This window comes from Solea solea, chromosome 18 (assembly GCF_958295425.1).
Source record: "Solea solea chromosome 18, fSolSol10.1, whole genome shotgun sequence".
Classification (NCBI taxonomy): domain Eukaryota; kingdom Metazoa; phylum Chordata; class Actinopteri; order Pleuronectiformes; family Soleidae; genus Solea; species Solea solea.
Window position 1 is genome coordinate 9,084,685 of NC_081151.1, and position 19,830 is coordinate 9,104,514.

General features: G+C 42.6%; 2 protein-coding genes across 2 annotated transcripts; one reads left to right on the forward strand and one right to left on the reverse strand.

Annotated features, from left to right (window-relative positions):
• Nucleotides 1–8,035: 8,035 nt before the first annotated feature.
• On the forward strand, nt 8,036–12,861 carry col10a1a (collagen, type X, alpha 1a). The gene is made up of 3 exons (XM_058615817.1): nt 8,036–8,145; nt 8,498–8,642; nt 10,389–12,861. Exons 2-3 carry the CDS (start codon nt 8,513–8,515, stop codon nt 12,215–12,217), a joined length of 1,959 nt encoding a protein of 652 aa, XP_058471800.1. The 5' UTR covers nt 8,036–8,145; nt 8,498–8,512; the 3' UTR covers nt 12,218–12,861.
• A 2,712-nt stretch (nt 12,862–15,573) lies between these two features.
• On the reverse strand, nt 15,574–18,403 carry marcksb (myristoylated alanine-rich protein kinase C substrate b). Its single transcript, XM_058616299.1, has 2 exons — nt 18,049–18,403; nt 15,574–17,109 (listed from the first exon to the last, which is right to left on the reverse strand). The coding sequence occupies exons 1-2, from the start codon at nt 18,142–18,144 to the stop codon at nt 16,516–16,518; spliced, it is 690 nt and encodes a 229-aa protein (XP_058472282.1). The 5' UTR covers nt 18,145–18,403; the 3' UTR covers nt 15,574–16,515.
• Between the last annotated feature and the right edge of the window lie 1,427 nt (nt 18,404–19,830).

Sequence of the window (19,830 nt, forward strand, 5' to 3'; positions counted from 1 at the left end):
CCTGTCTGTATGGCACAAGATAGGATTCAAGCAGCGTCTCCAACCACAATTTTATTCAACCACAAGCTGTTTTACAAACTGACCAGAATGTGACTTGACCAATGTAAACCGTGCAGGAGAAGAAAGTGCACCCGTATTAGGACTGTAATTCTCTCTTACCCCTACCACACGACCTCAAACTTCCACATTTGGAGATTTTGTTTAAAATACAGACTTTAAATACCTGAGAAAAACACCAGTTGGAAACTCGTCAAAGTCTCATACAGTATGTGTGCAATTCAGCAGAGCAAGCAGTTCACCTTGTGCCATCCAGACTCAACTGTCCAGCTCCAGAGAGAAAGACGTATATTTACAGGCTTTGGATGTGCCTTAAAACCAAAGCCCTTAACCTTCAAAAAATGGTATTTACAGTAACTGCATTATCCAGGAAAAAAAGAGATTTGGTACGGGAATTATAGAAGAGATTAACACAGGATCTTTGTCGGGAAAGAAGGTCAGAGACCCAAAATAGTCATCAGGCCTGTCCTAGAAAGATCTTCCACCAAGCTGTCATTGCAGTTAAATCTATACATGAAGGAGCACTCACTGGGAAGTGACATTGTAATTATTATGTTAGAGGGAAGGGAAAGTTTTACATGTGGATCAGGCTGGTTAACAGGTCTACAGCCGTGGTCACTTGAGACAGAAGCAGTGTGCTGAAAATTATAGAGCACAATGACTCACACTCTTTCTGTGTTTAAGAGCGCTTGGCTCCGTCCGGGACGGGACGAGCCCTCACAGTAAAACACGCACTTCACCCAGAAACTGTTGGCTCATCAAAATAACAAACTCTTTGTTCTGCCCCGCAACGCTGGCCCCGTGCAGACCACCCGGAGGCATTTATTATTTCTGTCATTTTATGTTGATGAGATCGTAAAAGAAATGTGAACTATTTGCACTCAGGAAACTCCAGGTCACGCTGGTGTGTAATAATGAAGCTTTATGGAAAAGAAAGAAATCATTAAGACCCCCTAAGAAGCTACTTTGGTTTTCATCTGTAAAAAAAATACTTTTTAAATTCATACATCATTTAACTTAATCCAGCCAGGATTCAGTCCATTAGATATCTCAGCTTTAACCTTTTCACAAAAAAGCCTTTTTTTGTTTGTTTGTTTTGCATGTCAAGAGCCTTGGTATTACAAAGGTGCACGATTATGTACGTCATGCTGGACCCTGATATTACCTGCTTTAAATAGGGAGGGGGGGTTTAATGGCTCATTTTAAATAAATGGAGGTCTAATAGCTCCTTTTGAAAGTGAGTTCAGCCATGACTTTTCTTTGTTAAGAGAGTTAAAAATCACATGCCTGCAGAACTGCAAACACAAAACTGTGAGCTGTTACATTTCAGAGCTAAATGTCCACCAAACACGACACAGTCAAATTTAGCCCCGGAGTCTTTTTTACACTTTGACTTTGTGGATTTGTTTTGTCTGAACAGTTTCAAATGACCTGTGGGGAGACATGTTTGGTGCTTAATGGTTTCCTTTACGGTGGGTGTTCACAATATACAGTGAAGTCATCAAACACACAGAGACCCTGTAGGTTTTCACAAATGTTTTTGCTCTCAGGATCCACCTTTTGTGCAAATCTTCAAAATATTCTGCAAATATGAAGTCTGGTCCCTTAAAACCCCTTAAACAAACATAATGAGAAGCCAGCTTCCCAAACGCAAACCAAATGGAATGAAACATTTCATTTGTGTGTTTTTGTGTGTGATTTATTCTGGGATGTTCATGTGTCTGTGGATTACCACCAATAACCAACTCCTAAACATCTGCCCCACACTACTTGTTAGGATGGATATTTCCTCTTGAAACCTTCAGAGAGGACCAATATTTTATGGTAAGGTGGTTACATCTGAGTTCAATTAACTAACCACCTGCGTATTTGTCATTTTTATTATGCTAAGGGATTAGTTGGTGACGCTTTAAACACAATGATTTGATATAAGTATATCTACAAACACACGCAATGCAACCTAAAACCAGAGACACATGGACTCAGAGGGATTAGCCCATCACTGATGATTGAACGCGTGTCTGTTTATACTTGATCAGCAGGAGAAGTGGTCCACAATAGCCATGTATTACCGAAACAAATTCTTAATTACTTATAACTGGATCACAAGTACCTTTTAATTTAGAAAGTGTTAGTTGAATCAAATGGTAACTCCCGCTTTGAAGCCTCCAGAACCCAATTTTGCAGGCGCCAGGTTGACATTGTACAACTGGAAGTTCCAAGAAGTCCCCTGCAATTCGACTCTACTAGACTATTGGACAGTACCAAAAATTGTCAAACACACTGGTTATTTTCCCATACGTGAGAACATAATGTACTGCTGAGTTGGTCTCAGTCGGTGCGTTTACATGCATGTTAAAAGTCAGATTGTAAACGCATGTAAACACGTAAGTCCGACTAAAATCAAGCTACTCTTAGTCAGACTAGCATAACTGGATAATGCGATTCATAGTCCGATTACTGCTGCATGTATGTACTTAGTTGGATTGGAGTCGGACTTGGCGTGAAATTTCCTTCCTGTTCTTTGAATGCAGTACTGTTGCCGGAAATCATACAGCGGTGGCGTCTTTTTCAAGACAACACAGCAACAACAAGAGCCATGCTCCATCTAATTGTATCAGGATTAACATGTACAGCAGGTACAAAACATACAGAATCCACGATCCATCTCAGAGTCGCTGTTTATTTTTCTGTGACGTAAAGGTCAACAGGAAACCAATTCGATACGCACTAGCTTATAGAGAGCTACAGCGCCACCTATGGATGTGAAGTCAGACGTACACGGCTAATAAATTGATTTTCTCCTCTGCACATATACTTGGACTCGGCAAGTATGTATTTAGACATTACCTAGCTTTTCTTTACTGAAAACCACCAAAAAACATAAATATGTGTGTATTTTCACTTCACCTTCAGCACCTAAAGTCTAATCTCAGTGTTTGTACGCAGATTGCTTCAAGTGTCAGCATCACACCTGAGTATATTACACAATGCCTCATTTGAAAGACATCTACAGTGAAACCACACATTTTCTAGCTATTAAAATGTTATTCCTAGAGCGTGGACATGGTGATTTTGTTTTTGTGGATTTTATAACATGGAATGATTCCAGTTTAGGTGCAGTGAAGCTACTGTTTGCGGCTCTGGTCGGAGTAACAGCCCACACGGCGTTCATCAGCCAGCGAAACAAACCTCAAAGCCGCACGCGGGTCGAACCTCGACCCCGGCATTGTTTTGGACATATTGCATTTTAAACTCCAGCTCACTTCCTGTGGTCACATCTTTATATATGAACTAGCACAAGGAGAGATATGTGAGTTGTGTGGGCACTAACTAACACTTTTGCTCTTGCACTTACTTTGAGACAGACCAAATATAGTGTAGGTTACAGAAACAACACTTGTCTTGTCTCCCCACAAGTCATTATGGTGCAGCTCTAACTATCTGCTTTAGCAAGTGAGGTGACATTGTGACATTGTGTTGTATAAACATTTGTTTCTTGGTTGTCACTCTGTATTTCAGGCGGAGAAGTCTCATTTAGTCTTTGACACACTTAAGTCAAATGTAATTATAAACTGACAACTCAAATATAAATCCAGCTCCGCACTGATGATGCAGTTTACTCAGCCGGGGTTTTCCACCTCCTGTCTTTTATCAACACTTATCAACACAGCCAAGTTTAGTTTTTTCGTTGTTTGGCATTTGTTATTAAAATCGCTGACACTGCCTGATACAGACAGTGAAACCTCACATTTTTGCAGGCTTGATGTAGAGGATTAGTCATTATCCTTAAATACAGAACACTGCCACCTATACTTAAGCACCAAAATCCCATTTAGGTGGTTTAATTTAACTTTGATATCTTTAAATGATTCCACAATAAGCAGACACCTGAAGCAGCCTGTCTACTGGGGAGGTTTTTTTTGGGGTTTTTTTAAACTTTGAAAAGATTTAGAACAAAGCAAGAAGGGAATGAAAAGTTAATTGTAAAAATGGTTTCCCTGCTGGAGGACAATATCTATTCTGACCTTTTTACCTTTGTACTTTACTGTGCGCAGCACCTCGTAAACTGTCTGCCTGAGGACTTACTGTTGAATTAGTTTCTGGCTGCTGCCGCTCTCAAACCCTGATTTCCTTGGGTAAACATGGACAAAGGAAGCCGCCTCAAACCAGCAGCTGAGTCAGACCTTTCCAAAAATAAACTTACAGCAAATCAAACTATGAAAGCCACTCAAACAATCAAATCAGATTAAGTAGCATTTGACTCGGCCGACTGGCAGTGAGCGAGTTCTCGCTCCCAGAAGTGTGTCTGACAGCGACTTCATGGTGATAACATCAAATGCCCGACTATTTCCAAACTTATCAACCTAATTACATCGAAAATGTCATATCTCGACACAATATAAATGTTAACGTTTTGACTCCTGTCCAGTTTGTTGAAGAAAGGTCAGCGTCGGCACACACGTGCTTCACTTTCATTTAATGCATTCACACCTGGGAACTGCCACATTCTCACCAATGCCCCCAGTTTCCTGACTTTCCTGTCATTTCGAACAAGGCTACCACAGCAGCATCATCAGTTTTCAGTTACTTTTACACTTCCGGCTCCATTTGGGTCCATGTTTGTTTTCAAGACTCTGTAATTTCCCCACCAATCACTCACACAGGCCCCTGTCAAGTCTGCCATTCATAAAGTTTAAAGTAGCTCTTAGTGGTCCTTGGAGTTTATTGAAACATTAAATTTGTATCCCAGCCGTGATGGTGTATCTTTAGCCGTTGCTTAACTCACGTGCTCGGTCGGGTCCCCTTACATCAACCACCAATTATGTCCTCCTCTTGGGTGTGGGTTGAGCTTCAGTCAGCATGGCGAAGAAACCAGAAACATCAATTCCTGGGCAGTGGAGTGAACAAAAACAGACAAAATGCAAAAACCTTTCCTCAATCTCTGTTATCATTGTCGAGTACGAGCACAAACATCACTAACATTGCCAGGAAAACTGCCCAGCTGGGGAATTCAGTGTGATCTACAGGCTGTAGTTAGATACGGATCAAGGCCTGAGCAACAAGCCGGACCTCGCGAGGCCAGCTTTTGTCCTCAGGAGAAAGAACAGAGGAAGAATTTTTGCCTTGTCACGGATTCCCATGCATGTTTTTGTCTTTCCTAAAGACAATAACCATTTGCATCAAAAAAGTTAAAAAAGAAAATTAAGGCTTGAGCAGCCTTCATGTGCTTTTGGGAACACTGGGTGTGTCACACTCCTAATGAGTCATTTTCTTATTTTTCTAAACATGTTAAAAGTTTGTGATGTCACAAACTACATGAAGTGACATGAAGCTGAAAGCATGTGTGCATTTTACGGCGTGAAGCGGTGTCAATATAAGTGCAACGCGACGTCAACGCCTTCAGTTTGAAGGCTGTTAACCTAAATTCTAATGGTTATTACAATAAGCCCTGGCAACCACTTCAAGCATCTGTGGTGCTGTAATGAGCTGAGCAGAGCAGACACAGGCCTGCCATGCACAGTCACAGCCTTCAATTCTGCCACCAGAAGCACAAGGACGCAAAGTCCCTTTCAAACGAGCGTGGCGACGTGTTTAGAAAATAAAAGATATGCTGCAAGGTTGTAAACAACTTCCAAATTACACCGTTAATTCGAGTCTTCCTCAAGCCAAAGTATACTCCGTTTCCAAGGCTCAGCATGAATGTTTCCTCAGATGCAGGTTGTTAGTTTTTTTATGCATAAAGAGATGAATCATTGTTCTCTGAACATCGGACTAAAAATGGAGGACCTCTTTTTGCAGTGGTTTGTCCATGTTTGAAAAACATAAACTGAAATTATCTGAACCTATAAACATATAAAATCCTAACTCCACCCTCTCTAGCTCTGTCATTTCATCTAAATCGGACTAAAAGTAGAACGGCTGGGCCTCCTCTTGGGGCACAAGCATAAAGAGTTTTTCAAAATAATACAGTGTAACTAAAAAATATATAAACCAGTGGCACCAGGAACGAGCGCTGTGGTGTTGACCAGCAATTTATCAAAACATGAAACTTCAGCAGCTAAATAGTGGAGTAAATAAGATTTTTGCCCAAGTGATAAAGCGAGAGCAAACACATGCAATCAAAACAAAAACTTGCCTTTACGATATTGGCCTTAAATGGGATCACCCTGCAGCCTAAGTTACATGTGTCACATGTGTACAAGGTCTTTATTATCGCACTGCTCTGGGCCTTTGCTGTAAGCCGTAGCCCCCGTCTCTGAACCCAATTCCAACCGTTTAGAAAATTAAGATCACAAATTTTGTTGTGTTTTATTTGACAGGAAGCGCCAACTTAAACAATGCTTGCCAAACGTGACAAAGTGCCATCAGCCAGAGAAGGTAGCACTTTGCAAAATTACAGATAATTTGGTCTAATTTACAAAAAAAAAAGTGGGGTTCAAACAAGTTCCATGTTGTCGTATCTTTAATTATAGCCCTGATGAGAGATGCCTGTCGCAGTCACGTGTAGAACCGACGCCTCGTATAGAAACTGCAATTCATCACCATCATCTCTGCGAAATATACGCAAGTTGTCAGCAGGATTCACTGTATACACACCATGAGAACACAGGAAGACCATGTACCATAAATGGTCCCCATGTTCAGGACGATTTTTGGGATGGAACATAAAGTACCCTACACATCGTTTAGGGCTGCTTGTGTTTGAGAACATGTGATTATTTGGGTGTATGCATTTCCTATGTGGCCGGCCTGAAATTGAGAAATTACAGTTGGAGGATGTTAAAGTAAGCAAGGCAAGGTGGAGGGTGAAGGGCGAGGGAGGATAATGCTGGAGGACAGAGCTGATTGAGGAAATATAACATCATGAGAGAAACCAGCTGCAATTGTACAAATGGAGCTGAAAACCTCTGATGATGTATGTTCACTGTGGGGGCCAAAAATATCAGGACTGACCACAGGGGCCGAGCCCCTTCTAAACAGCAGCAGCACTACACTGCCTTTGTCCCATGGAGAGGTGTGGTTCAATAGTAAAACCTGCCCTCTGGTGTCCAAACATGAGTAGTGCACATTGGGTTGTATTCACAAGGCTGCACAGAAAACAAGCCCAAATGTCTTTTCCAGTGACTCCCTATATAGTTTTATTAGCTGTTTTGAGGGCGAAAACACTTTCAAAAGTGACACAAAGCTACGGAAAAAGTGTGCATCCTGAAATAGAGGCCGAAAATCAAAGCCACTTTGTTCTCTATCAGCCGCAGCTGACCAAATCATACCCCAGGAAATGTACACAACTAAATATCTGAGAAACTAAATCAGTCTCTCCCTTAAATAACAGCATTAATAAACAAAAGTATTTGCACTCAAGCTCAACTAAAGAGATCAAACATCCACTTTTTCCTTCATGGTTGTCTCATGGGCAAACTTTTACCCACCATTTCCCTTGTTGACCTTATCATGGCAGACGTTGAGGTGTCCAGACGGTCGAGACAGGTACAGCGGGCTGGACAAGATGTAAATTTGGACTCTAGTAACTGTACATCCTCAATGCAGGCTTTGTGAAGCAGGTGCCTCTACAAACCTGGTGTTGGGACTATTTACGGACACTTTCAGAGTCTCATAAACATCCATTAATATAAACTTATGCCTTGAACAACTTTTTAACGTTAAATGCTCTAACAACATGTGTAGCAAAGCTAAAAATGGAAATGTGTCACAGGTTTATGTTTTTGTTTATTTATATATATATATATATATTTTTTTTTTTACTTCAAACACGATTATTTTGTAGACCGAAAATAAGTGGTAATCATGTGTCTGGATATTCAAGACAGAGGTATCTTGATGTGTCATGCCTGCTTTGGGCAGATCAGTCTGCTAATTACAGCCTAGCACTGAGGAGGGAGGTACTTGCACGGTGGGGGCTCTTTTTTTTAATGATGCGAGGGGTAGATATAGTATAAATACTCACATCATTGTAGTTGAAGGCAGCATATCCTCAGTTGTGCTCCTACCCTAAGGATATACAGCAGTACCAGAGGCTCACTGGTGCTGAGGAGATTGATTTTTGTTGTCCCCTTTTGGATGCTGGTAAGTGTGTTTTCTCTTCTTCTTCTCATAGCTCTATCTCTCAAGCAGTGCAGTCAACATCTAGGCTTTATCGAGGCTGCATTTTTAAATGGCAAGGTGGGAAACGGGGGCACATTTTGACATTCTGGGAGCTTCCTGGGTTTTTTAGTCTTGAAGGATCCAGGATGCTCTAACTGAACCCAAAATTTCTCTTTTCTGAATTTTTGTTAAGATATTTAACTATAACTTCTGCACTAGCCTGAGTAAGATTTAAGCTCTGGAAATGTTATTTAAAATGAATGACAACTAACATTTGCTGACACTTTGCACCTGTGTGCTGGTTGTGCTGACTGCCTCCTTGCCTCCCCTGCAGGTTTGACCTTACAAAATGGACATACGTGTAGCAAGCATCCTCCTCCTGGTGGTGACACTGACAGCTGCCCATGGAGAGCGGTATTTGGTGAAGAAGGTGATGAAGGCCGCCCCTCAATACCAGCCTTACTCTGTGAAGGGCCAGGGTAAGAAATCGCAAACCTCCTGTCCTCTACACACTCATCGTACTCATTTTCCAATGTCCCAAACAAAGCCTGTAAAATTGTGTTTTCCTCCCCAAAAACATTTTTTTGTCCATGAACAACATTTCGTGTCAGTCTGGCCTTACCTTTAAATCTTCAGTGAGGGAACATGCATCTTTGTTGTGGCCAGTGTGGGCAGCCTAAGTAGCCAGACAGAATCCAGCCACAGCCAGCTGCACTTTACTTTGAAAAGCCAACTCCACCTCAGTCTTAAACCTCCCTGTGCTCTGATTGGCTGCGCGTGTGCGCACGCTTCTCCTATCACACAGTGCATTTAGATCTGCAATTAGAATAACAGCACACATTTACTCAGTGCAGAGCTTTGCAATTTTACTCCGCAGAATGTCCCAAGTTTGAAAGAGAGAACCTTTTGGTTTTTCTCTCACTATTTTTCAGCTTTGACTGAGCCTTTTACTTATTTTTATATTTAGTTGAACAATCACATTTTCTGAATTTTTATGATACAGTTTTTGAATATTTCTAACACGTTAAGAACTTCACTTTTCCTGTAAATATAATACCGAATATTCATGCTCAGTTTTCCTGTTTTTACATTATGTTTCCTTTATTTATCCTTTATTTAAGGAAGGTCCCACTGAGATACGAGATCTCTTCTTCCAGGGAGTCCTGGTCAAAATAGCAGCAATAAAAAGTAGCAGAGATAGCATGGAACTATTCATGTGTAAAGCACATTTTAAGGGTCATGAGAGACTTTTCTATTTTATGCATCTTGTTTATCAAATCTGGCATTTATATTCACAAATTCTACTCTAGTTGAATGCCAACTGCTGTTAAAATTTAACTTTAAAATGTTGCCAGTTTGTTTGCTTCCATGCACAGTGAAAAAACATTTCAATTATTTTATTTTTACATACATACATACATGCAATATTTCTAGTATAGTCACCTTCATGCAAAATTTTATTTACTTTATTTAAGAAAATGATTACAGTGGCTGAGCATCACAGAATGCAAAATGTTGCCATTGTTGTGTCATGAAAAAAAAACATACCTCAATTTTTATTTGGGAAAGTAGCTGTTAGTGAATTATTTTTAGTTTTGACACTGACAATTACAGTCCGGTCACCCAGCAGTGTGGTTTGTTTGGGTGTGCCTGCGTAACACACAAGTAGAAACATCTGTTTGCCTTTATCCTAACACAGCTACAGTCGGCCAGAGGAGTACGTCTTTTACATTTAAACACATGTGACCACATTAAGGCAACAAATTAAACTCGCTCTTTTTTACAAACACAGTCCTACAGACCTCTTAAAACTCAATGACCAGTAGTGATAAAAATTTAAATGTCTACAATCTTTTAAAGAATGTATATTTCAAGAAAGTACAGACAATGCTCTACATTTGATATAAAGAATTGGCAAGATTAAGAATAATGACACATTTCATAAAACTGCATCAGTGAATCAGCAGAATGAAGCGTGTAGTCTTAGCTCCGATGGACATTTGTAAATAAAATAATAAAATTGAGACCAATAAGCAAATTAAATTTTTTTTTTTAGGCAACCACATTAGCATCAACAAAGTAAACAAACATTTCAAAAGTTGTTGATTGTTGATTTTAATCTGTGCAACTCACAGTTGATTATTTTCACAAGGTTTTGGTTTTGTTGGTTTTGTTTGGTTGTTTTTTGGTGATACTAAAGATGCTCAATTTTTCCCTGTTCACAGTGGCAGGTGAACCTGGTGCTCCAGGTGAACCCGGCCCTGAGGGACCTCCTGGCCCTCCTGGACCCCCAGGTGAGAGTGCCGTAGGTATGCCTGGACCCGAAGGACCTGCCGGACCTCCTGGAGCCCCAGGACGCTCTATTGCTGGAAAACCTGGATCCCCTGGTGGACCTGGCAAACCTGGCAGAGATGGAGCACCTGGTCAGACGGGTGAACCTGGAAGCGGTGGCCCTCAGGGACCTAGGGGATCCCCAGGATCCCCAGGAAGCCCTGGACCCGCTGGCCTCTCTGCTACTGGAAAGCCTGGACCTTCAGGTCTTCCTGGAGCAATGGGACCTAGAGGAGAGTCCGGTCTGAAAGGACACCCAGGTATTCCTGGACTGCCAGGTGCAAAGGGTGATAGAGGGGTGGGAAGTCCTGGACCTCAGGGTGAGACAGGACCTGAAGGACCCATGGGCTCACCAGGTGAGCCAGGTGCTTCTGGAGTTGGAAAGCCAGGAAGAACAGGTGCACCTGGGGAGCCAGGAAAGTCAGGTAGCCCAGGTAGGGATGGAGCCACTGGCCCCATGGGATCACAGGGACCTAAGGGACACACTGGTGCCCCAGGTGTAGGTGTTGCAGGTAAACCAGGCGAGAATGGTGCCCCAGGTATGCCCGGCCCAGTTGGCCCTAAAGGTCACCAAGGACCTACTGGTGCCACTGGTGCCCCTGGAGTCCCTGGATATGGAAAGCCAGGTGCAAATGGACAGAAGGGAGAGAAAGGATTTACAGGTAGCACAGGTGCTGCAGGTCCAAAGGGTGATATAGGTCATACAGGATATACTGGTGCTACTGGTGCCACTGGCCCCATGGGTCCTGCTGGACCTCAGGGTGAAACAGGTTCCCAAGGTGAACATGGTGCTGTTGGCCCTAAAGGTGACACAGGTGCAACTGGAGCTCAGGGACCTAAGGGACACAAAGGAGAACAGGGAGCTCAAGGTTTCCAGGGCAAGCAGGGTTACCCAGGTGCAGCTGGTCCTCCTGGATCCAGAGGAGCCACTGGAGCCAGTGGAAACAAAGGCGATGTAGGTGCTCCTGGTATCCCAGGTTCCCCAGGTATTCCAGGCCCCGCTGGACCCAAAGGTCTTACTGGGCGTGCAGGTGAATCAGGTGCCTCTGGCTCTGATGGTGCTCCAGGTCCCAGAGGCCCATCTGGTCCTCAGGGTTCTTCTGGTGCCCCTGGCCTTAAAGGACACCCAGGTCTCCCTGGTGCTCCTGGTCCTGCTGGTTTGGCTGCCAAGGGTATTCCAGGACCTCAGGGCCCCCCTGGTCTGCCTGGTGACTCTGGTTCCGATGGAGAGCCTGGCCCAGCTGGACCCCCTGGTCCCCCTGGTCCTCCCGGTGAGGTTATGTTTGAGAAGGGCAAAGGTGGGTACAGTGAGGTCATGGTCAAGGCACCCATGTCTGCTTTCACAGCATCTCTGGCCACTCCTTACCCTGGTTCTGGCAGCCCCATCAAATTTGACCAGATTGTGTACAATGCTGAGAATCACTATGACCCTGAGAGTGGCATTTTCACTTGCCAGATTCCCGGAGTTTATTATTTCTCCTACAGCATCCATGTTAATGGCGCTCATGCCCTGGTTGCTCTGTACAAGAATGGCCAGCCTATCATGTTCACTTATGATGAGTACAACAAGGGCTTCCTGGACCAGATGTCCGGAAGTGCTGTCCTCTTGCTCGATGAGCACGATACAGTCTACGTCCAGATCCCTGATGATGAGGCCAATGGTGTCTTTGCTGCCGAAAATGTCCACTGCTCTTTCTCTGGGTTCCTCATTGCCTCAACGTGATACGTTGATACAGTAGTTCCCAAAAAGCCAACCAACTAAATTTGCAATCTATTTCTCAAACTAAAGTAAACTCCCTGTTCATTTTTCCTCAACCAAACAGGCAGGCAGTTCACCTTCTTTGAGGAATAGTCGCATCTCGATTTGAAAACTACAAGAAATAGGTGCTTAGAAGAAGGAAAACTAATTTATGAAACCAGGTGATCAGGGATGGGGGAAGCAATCCACAAAGTTACCAGTGAGCTTTTGTAAGGGAAACAACATGTGAAATTGAGGTGTTATAACTGTTGTGTCCTGACTTTTATTCCAATCTGTTTCTTTTTTATTGACTTCAACTGGTGAGTCTTAATTTAGTGTTTGTCTGTTCTTTTGTTTGTTTTTGTACAACCTCGTTTTTGTTTGGGTGACCAATAACCTTATTCAAAGTATACAAATACTTTCTGTGCAACATGTCGTAACTGTTGTCCCTGTATGTGACTTGAATATTGTGAAATGGTAATGGTCAAATTGATTGTTATGATGAAATTAAGTCACTGCAGTACTGTCATACGAACACCAACTGTTTAACTGCAACATCATTATTATCCCTGAACATGCATTATGTCATGTAAAGCATAATGATCAAAATAAAAGATGTCTTAATAAATCTTCTGTTTCATGAGCACTTTTTCATACATTCATTGTTCACTGCTTCATCCTCCTCTGTCATTAAGTTATGCACTCAAGTCTATATCAAAGGACATATGTCCACTTGAATTAGTTTTGACCATGATCATTAAAATCACAGATTATGTTTGTGTAGCTTCCAGCATGGTTCGAGGCATTTCCTGTGCAAGAACACTTTGGTGTGTTAGCTTGACCATGGGACTGCGTGATTAATGGCTTCTTGTTTCACTGGTGGGCTCTTGTTTTTGCAGTTAAGCACAAATGAACAGTCAAAGCTAGCTGCACAATTCCTTATACAACACTAAATCCAAGGAAATGACCCATGATCTTTAATGTAATGTAAAATTTCTGCAAAACATTTAGTTCCTGCAAAGATTTAAAATGATAACCAATAAGCTATTGAGAATGAATGCTGTTAGCTGTGCACAGACCTAATCTTGGAGTAATATAACACTTAGCTTTCATAAAACATAAAAACACAGAAGTATTAAGTTCATTTTTGCTCTAAAGTAATGGCTTGACAGCAGAATGTGCTTCTTCTACAATGAGAGGTAAGGTTACTCCTTTTAAGTCATTATATTATGATGTTATGTGTTGTTATTTTGTTGTTCTAATGTTTTCACATTTTCTTTTCTCTGTGATGATATACAACATTTTAAATTTTAAAAGCAAGTAGTGCATTTTTTCCACTTCAGAAGGCCTGATTACATGGATTAAACCGTGTCAACAAAGTAACCAAAAAGTTAAAAGGAATAATGACACCATCGAACACTTTTTAACCAGGTTAGTTCCATTGAGATTACAGATCTAAGGCTAAGAAAGCACCAATACAGTTAAAAAGGTTGAAGGTAATTTTTTCATATAAAATAAAGGCATTTTAAACCCAAACAAATGTCCCTACTCTTGTCTCTTGTTGTTTTGAAACAGTTGAATCCATGTTGTGAGGCCTTTATAAGAGGAGTGTCCAAAGAACACCTGTTAGATGTTGACACTTTAGTGTCTTCTAGTACCATACATGCCAACAGTGGTGAGAACACCATTTAGAATGTGGCACACAGCTTAGACGATACTGCCCTTGCGCTGGTTTTAATTATGTTGCAAACAAATCACCATGACCAGCTGACATGGGGCTTGTTGGGTCCCAATTTGCCTTGCTGGTAAACACTAAACCGTTCCTATAAGTGTGATAGATGGGGTTCATAAAATATGGATCTTTTCCCCCCACATGATGGCTACTGGTTGTCTGCTTGGCAGCCAAAGTTTACAAAAGCTACTCTACCGTGCAAGACGGAATGTGGGCGCGCTGAAAATAGTAAGCATGTGGGATGAGGGACAGGGATGGTCGTCCTGCAAGGCAGCAGCTGTTTGATGTTCCCTGGGAGAGCGCAGGAGACGGCGGTTAGGTGAGGGGCCCGAGGGACAGAACAGAGAGCATGCTGGTTGAGGGAAACCACTGGGGATTGCCATCTGAGGGGACTGCCATACAGAGATGTGGTTGGCGCAAAAGGTGGGACAGCAGGAACACACAGAAAGAATGCTGACTCCACAAGCCACACTCCTAAATTATCTGCTGTATTTGAAGGAATATTTAACTTTGATATATTTGTTTTTTAGAAAGTGCACATGTCTGGGTCTATTTGTAGGTACTGCATCTACTCACCAACAAAGGAACTGAGAAACTGGCATGAAGATGTCCTGAGGAGAATGAGGAGCAGTTGATGGGATATGTTATGGCTTAGAGACTAGGGGCCGGAGGGGGGGTGGGTGAAGCACATCCCTCAACAACCTGACCAAGATGGAAGAGTACACCAGGAAGCAGAAATAGAAAAATTATGTGTAAAACACACCCTGCTTGTGGCGGGGTTAAGCTGAGTACAAGGGAAATAGATGGGTGGAAATGAGCTCAGGCATTGCAGCTGTGGGCGGCCTAAAAACATCCAGATTTGCTGCAATCTCTGCTGCTCTTAAAAAGATTCTGGTGGTTTTATGGAAGCAAATCCCGACGTGATGATGGTGGGCGCAGGCATCCGTGAGGTGGATGCGGCAGCTGCTGGCTGCACATACCAAAGTGCTAGACAGCGTAAAAATGTTTGTCGCAAACACTGTCATTTATGGTGAAAAACCAGCAGCTCTGCGATTGACTCGTATACAACTCACTCCCAAATCTCATCACATAATTACGTTGTGGTTCCTAAAAATACTGCAGGGCAGCCAGTACAACTCACTCTGTGTCACTGCCAATTAGGCTGGATGGAGAGGAAAGTCTGCGATACATTTTAGAATCTGGCTTTATTTTCATCTCCAAAGATGATTTAAATGGCTTCTTATGTGAAACTGACTTTTCCTAAATATTCAAGAAAAAAAAAACACTCTTTGCATGTTCTGTTAATTCATTATTTTTCAGCTCATTCAATCACAAACTGAGTTTCCCACCAAACTACATGTGAGGTGATAGCATTTAAATTCTGACTTTAAAGACTATGTTTAACTCAGTTTACTTTCTGAAGTCTATTCTTTTAATCTTTCAGAGCTGCACTGCACTGCACCACATGAGGGCGCTAGAGAGTAAAGTATCCAGCGGTGCATGAATTTGCCTGGAGACTGAGTTCTACTACAACAGGCCTGCTTGAAGTTTTCCTCCTACCGAAACAGGTGATATTACAGTGTCAATCATCGTTTCTACACAAAATGAGTTCAGAGTTCATTCCTTTATTCGTCAGTGCTCACAGAAAACAAACTGGCAGGCAATGTCACATTTTCAAATTGAATAAGGCGAAGCCTTGTTATGTACTGTACAAAAGAAAGATGCGGTTTAAGTTTTGTGCCCGCTGACCCATCGGTGTTTGTGCGTTTGAGCAAAGATCGTTCGTGAGTGGTGTTGTAGTCATCACAGCTTGATGCAAAATCTGCTTAAAACATCTCCCAATTTTATTCAATCTTACAAATGGTGAAAAACAAGAAAAAACTTCATTTACAATGGGTAATCTGTTAAAAACTTCAGTCATTTTAGGTACATCTCAGTCATAAAACCAGTAATATCAAAGTCTATACAACGTGCAGTACTACAGAGTCTTGAAATGGTGGAATCTAATGAGAAAGTGATAAGCATCTATCGTTTACACAGTTAACTAAATCTAGTTTAGTCAGGGATGGTTGTGTCCACAGGAGCGTTGAGCTTAAAGAGTTGTAAACAACTGTACACTGCAAAGACAACATGTAAGACTTGGTTCAGGGTGGTCCCTTTCAAAAGATTCACAACGTGTCCAATATTGCAGAGACAGCTTTAGCTGCTACATCCAATTGCCCAGCACCAAATACTTAAGATTAAATAGGTCAAATTCAGCAACGTGTCAACACAGTCATGGTTTCATGTAGAAAAAAACATTCACACCCACATTCACACTTTCACACTCACCCACACCACAAATGCAAGCACCAAGGGCAGTGAAGAAGCAGCACCTCCTTTTCCCTCACTGCCATGGACACTGCAGTCATTATGGATGGGATGATTTCAGAATAGTAAACAAAACACCAACAAAACAAAACAAAAAAAAATCCCTGGTTTTAGACAAGTCCTCTCATTCCTTCAGACAGGCTCCTTCGTCTCCTTCATTCCGGTGTCATGTTCAGCAGGATTACTCGGCGGCGGCGGCTGTGGCCTCAGGACTGGCTGCCGTTTCTGGTTCAGTGGGTGAAGCTTCAGCTGGTTTCTCCTCTCCTCCTGCTGCTGCTGCTGCTCCTTCTTCTTCTTCTGCCTTCACTTCCTCTTCAGCCTTTGGCTCCTCGGCTACAGCTGCCTCCTTTGCTTCTTCCTCACCAGCCTCAGCTGGCTTGGTCTCCTCCGCAGCTGCCTCCTCTGACGCCTCCTTCTCTCCCTCGGCTGGTTCTGCCGCCACTGCTGCTGCTGCTCCATCCTCTGCTGCCTCCTCAGACTCCTTCTTGGTCTTCTTGAAGGTGAAGCCACTGAGCTTGAAGGAGGGTTTCTTGAAGGAGAAACGCTTTTTCTTCTGCTTGCCATCCTCGCTGGTTGATGGAGTGCCCTCCTCCGGCTTGGCAGAAGCTTCGCCATTTGTCTCCTTCTCTCCATTGGCCTCGGCAGCCTCTACTTTCTCACCTTCTTCTTTTGGTGCCTCCTCAGTGGGAGTGCTGCCGTTGGCCTGCACATCAGCTTTGTTGGCCTCCTCTGTAGCAGGAGAGGCGTCCCCATTGGTCTTGGCATGGCCATTTTCCTGAAAGTGAATATAAATGTAATTCCATTATCACCATGTTATTTATTTATTTAAATAACCACAAAACCACATGAAAATGTGGATGTCAATCTGCCTCCAGCTACATCTGGCGCGCTTAAAGTCAATAAAATGCACCGACTGATATTAACCAATGGGAAAATGGCCCCAAAACTGCAGCAACATCTGTTACCAGGAGAGTGACGACAGATCTGTGTGAAAGCATTAGGATATTCGGTTAAACTGCAGTTCCACCGGGATCCAGTAGGGGGCGGTCAACGTGGTGGAAATTTGTAATTTTGCATAATAATGTTCCATCTTTTAATGTCAAGTATGATCAAATTAGATGTTTTTTTTCCCCCCGCTTCTCAAATTCAAAAATCCTAAAGTTGAATGTCGATGCTGTTCGGGATTATTTCTGGATTGTGTTGATTGTGTGTGCAGAAAACATGGCTTCTTTCTTGAACCTGGCAACAAAGGCGTGGTGTCGTTTTGGGAAGGAGAAAAAAAAGGCCATGCCTCAGAGAGAGAGAGAGAGAGAACACAAACCTGCAGCTGCACACATTCACATGTAATGAATTATCATTTTGGAGCAAAAAAACAGAGCAGCTTTGGATTTAATGTGAAATTTAAAAAAAAAATCAATCTGTGATAAAGATTCAGATTATTTGTGGATGTGCAGTCATATGTTGCACATGCAGACGATGTTTCGACGTAACATAAATCAAGTATCAATGAGAAGTTGTGTAGAAAGAACGTGGCGATGCACATTTGTAACAAAGCAGTCGCCGGTGAAAATGGATCCTGCATGTGGCCACTTTCCCCTGAACGCCGGTGCGCGTGTGGATGGAACGCGCCATTGACGCAACACATCGCTGCATTGTAACAAAAAGATAATCTGGGCGAGTTAAGTGACATGCAGACGATGGAACCGTGATTTACCTGTCCGTTAGCCTTCGCTGCAACAGCCGCGCCTTCTGCGGGCTTTTCCACCGCGGCTTCCTCCTGCCCGGCGGTTTTGGAGATTTGTGCTCCCATGCTTTTTTTTTTTTGGCCCAACAAAAGGAACCCGACCGGCAAAATGAATGAACAAAGACCGCAACGCTTTCCTCTGCCCCCCAAAAAATTCAAGTCAGACGCCGACACCTCCTTCTCCAAACCGAAGCCGAGGACTCAGCCCGAAACCCAAGTGACCGCAGTGTGAGAGCTGGCGCAAACAAATGTGGCGAGCGTGCAAAAAAAGGAACGCGAATTCTTCCACCAAAAATTTTTTTTTTTCCTCGAGCGGAGTTTGTAAATGGAGAAATTGGCCCAGTCGCAAATGAGATGCGGAGTACAACGCCCAAGTCCGCTGATGAATGGGCACCGGGGCTGTGACGTCACGAGCCGGCTTGTCTCCACCAATCACAAGTCTGGAATCCACAAGCGGGGGGGAGGAGGGGAGCGGAGCGGGGGAGGGGAGGGGCGGATGGTGGACATGGACAATGGGAGAGAGACACACAACAACATGGCCTACAACTTGTGTTTTATATCCACGTTACAACAATGCGCAAAGTTGACGTTCGTCACAGAATGTGATTGATTCTCACTGTAGAAATACTGAGGCAAACAATATGTACATTTATATGATACAATATTGTCCAGTATTTACAAAGTTGATGGTATTCTTTAGACTTACAAACATTCAGTAGATTTATATGAACCCTAATTGGGCTAGAAATGTTCCATCCTGCATTGAGGTAAACAATATTTAAGGGAAACAAAATGTGAAAGAGATAGGAGTGTTTTGGTATTTACTTTTAGTCAGTAGATGTATGTGAACCCTGATTATGAGGAAAGAATAGAACGTGGATGTCAAACTCAATTACAGAGGAAAAAAAAACAAAAAACTGTGTCTAAGTGGAGGTCCAGATGAGGTCATATCACAGAAATGATTTTCCATTGTCCATTTCCATCTGTCTTGTGTGATTTCCTCTGCTGTATTTCGGTAGAACAGCGCACACAGGCCTGTAGTCACAAATATCTGAGCCAATAATTTACTCTACGCAACGCCCGCTTCTGCGGCTCTGTGTTTTCAAAGCACACATTTATGTATTTTTAATTTATGTTACTGGTGAGGTAACTTGATAAGTGTGGTACTAATCAGTGAGTCAGTGAGGGGGAAAAAAGGCAGGAAAGACACAACACATTAACTCATACCTTGAGCAATATTCCCCCCTACACTGAGGTAAAGTATGTTTACATTGTTTCTATATATATATGTTTTTTGCACATCATAACATATACTAAAGTAGTACTAGTGTGTACCTGAACACTTTAAATATTCTTACTCTTGAGTACAGCGAAAAACAACATATAGTTTTTACAATGTCTATGTGTTTTGTTTTTAGTGTAACATTTCACAAAGTGTCCACAAGATTTATTCATGCCCTGATTTCAAAGAGTAAATATGGAATTCTAAATATATTTTTCAAATATTAGTCCAGTAAAGTTGACTGTGTGTGTGTTTTAGACAGATAATGTGAAAAGGCAGGGCTCAGCTGCTCTCGTGTTATATCATCGCGCGGCCGCCTGACAAATGTCCTGCTCAGTCGCACAGACGTCTCCTGTGTCCAGAAGCCCCTGTGCCCACATCTTCCCCTCATCCCTCTTCTTGCATAATAGTGTCTTGTCTCCTTGTTGCAGCTGGAGCTTCCCAGTGACCCAGATATAATCAGAGTTTAT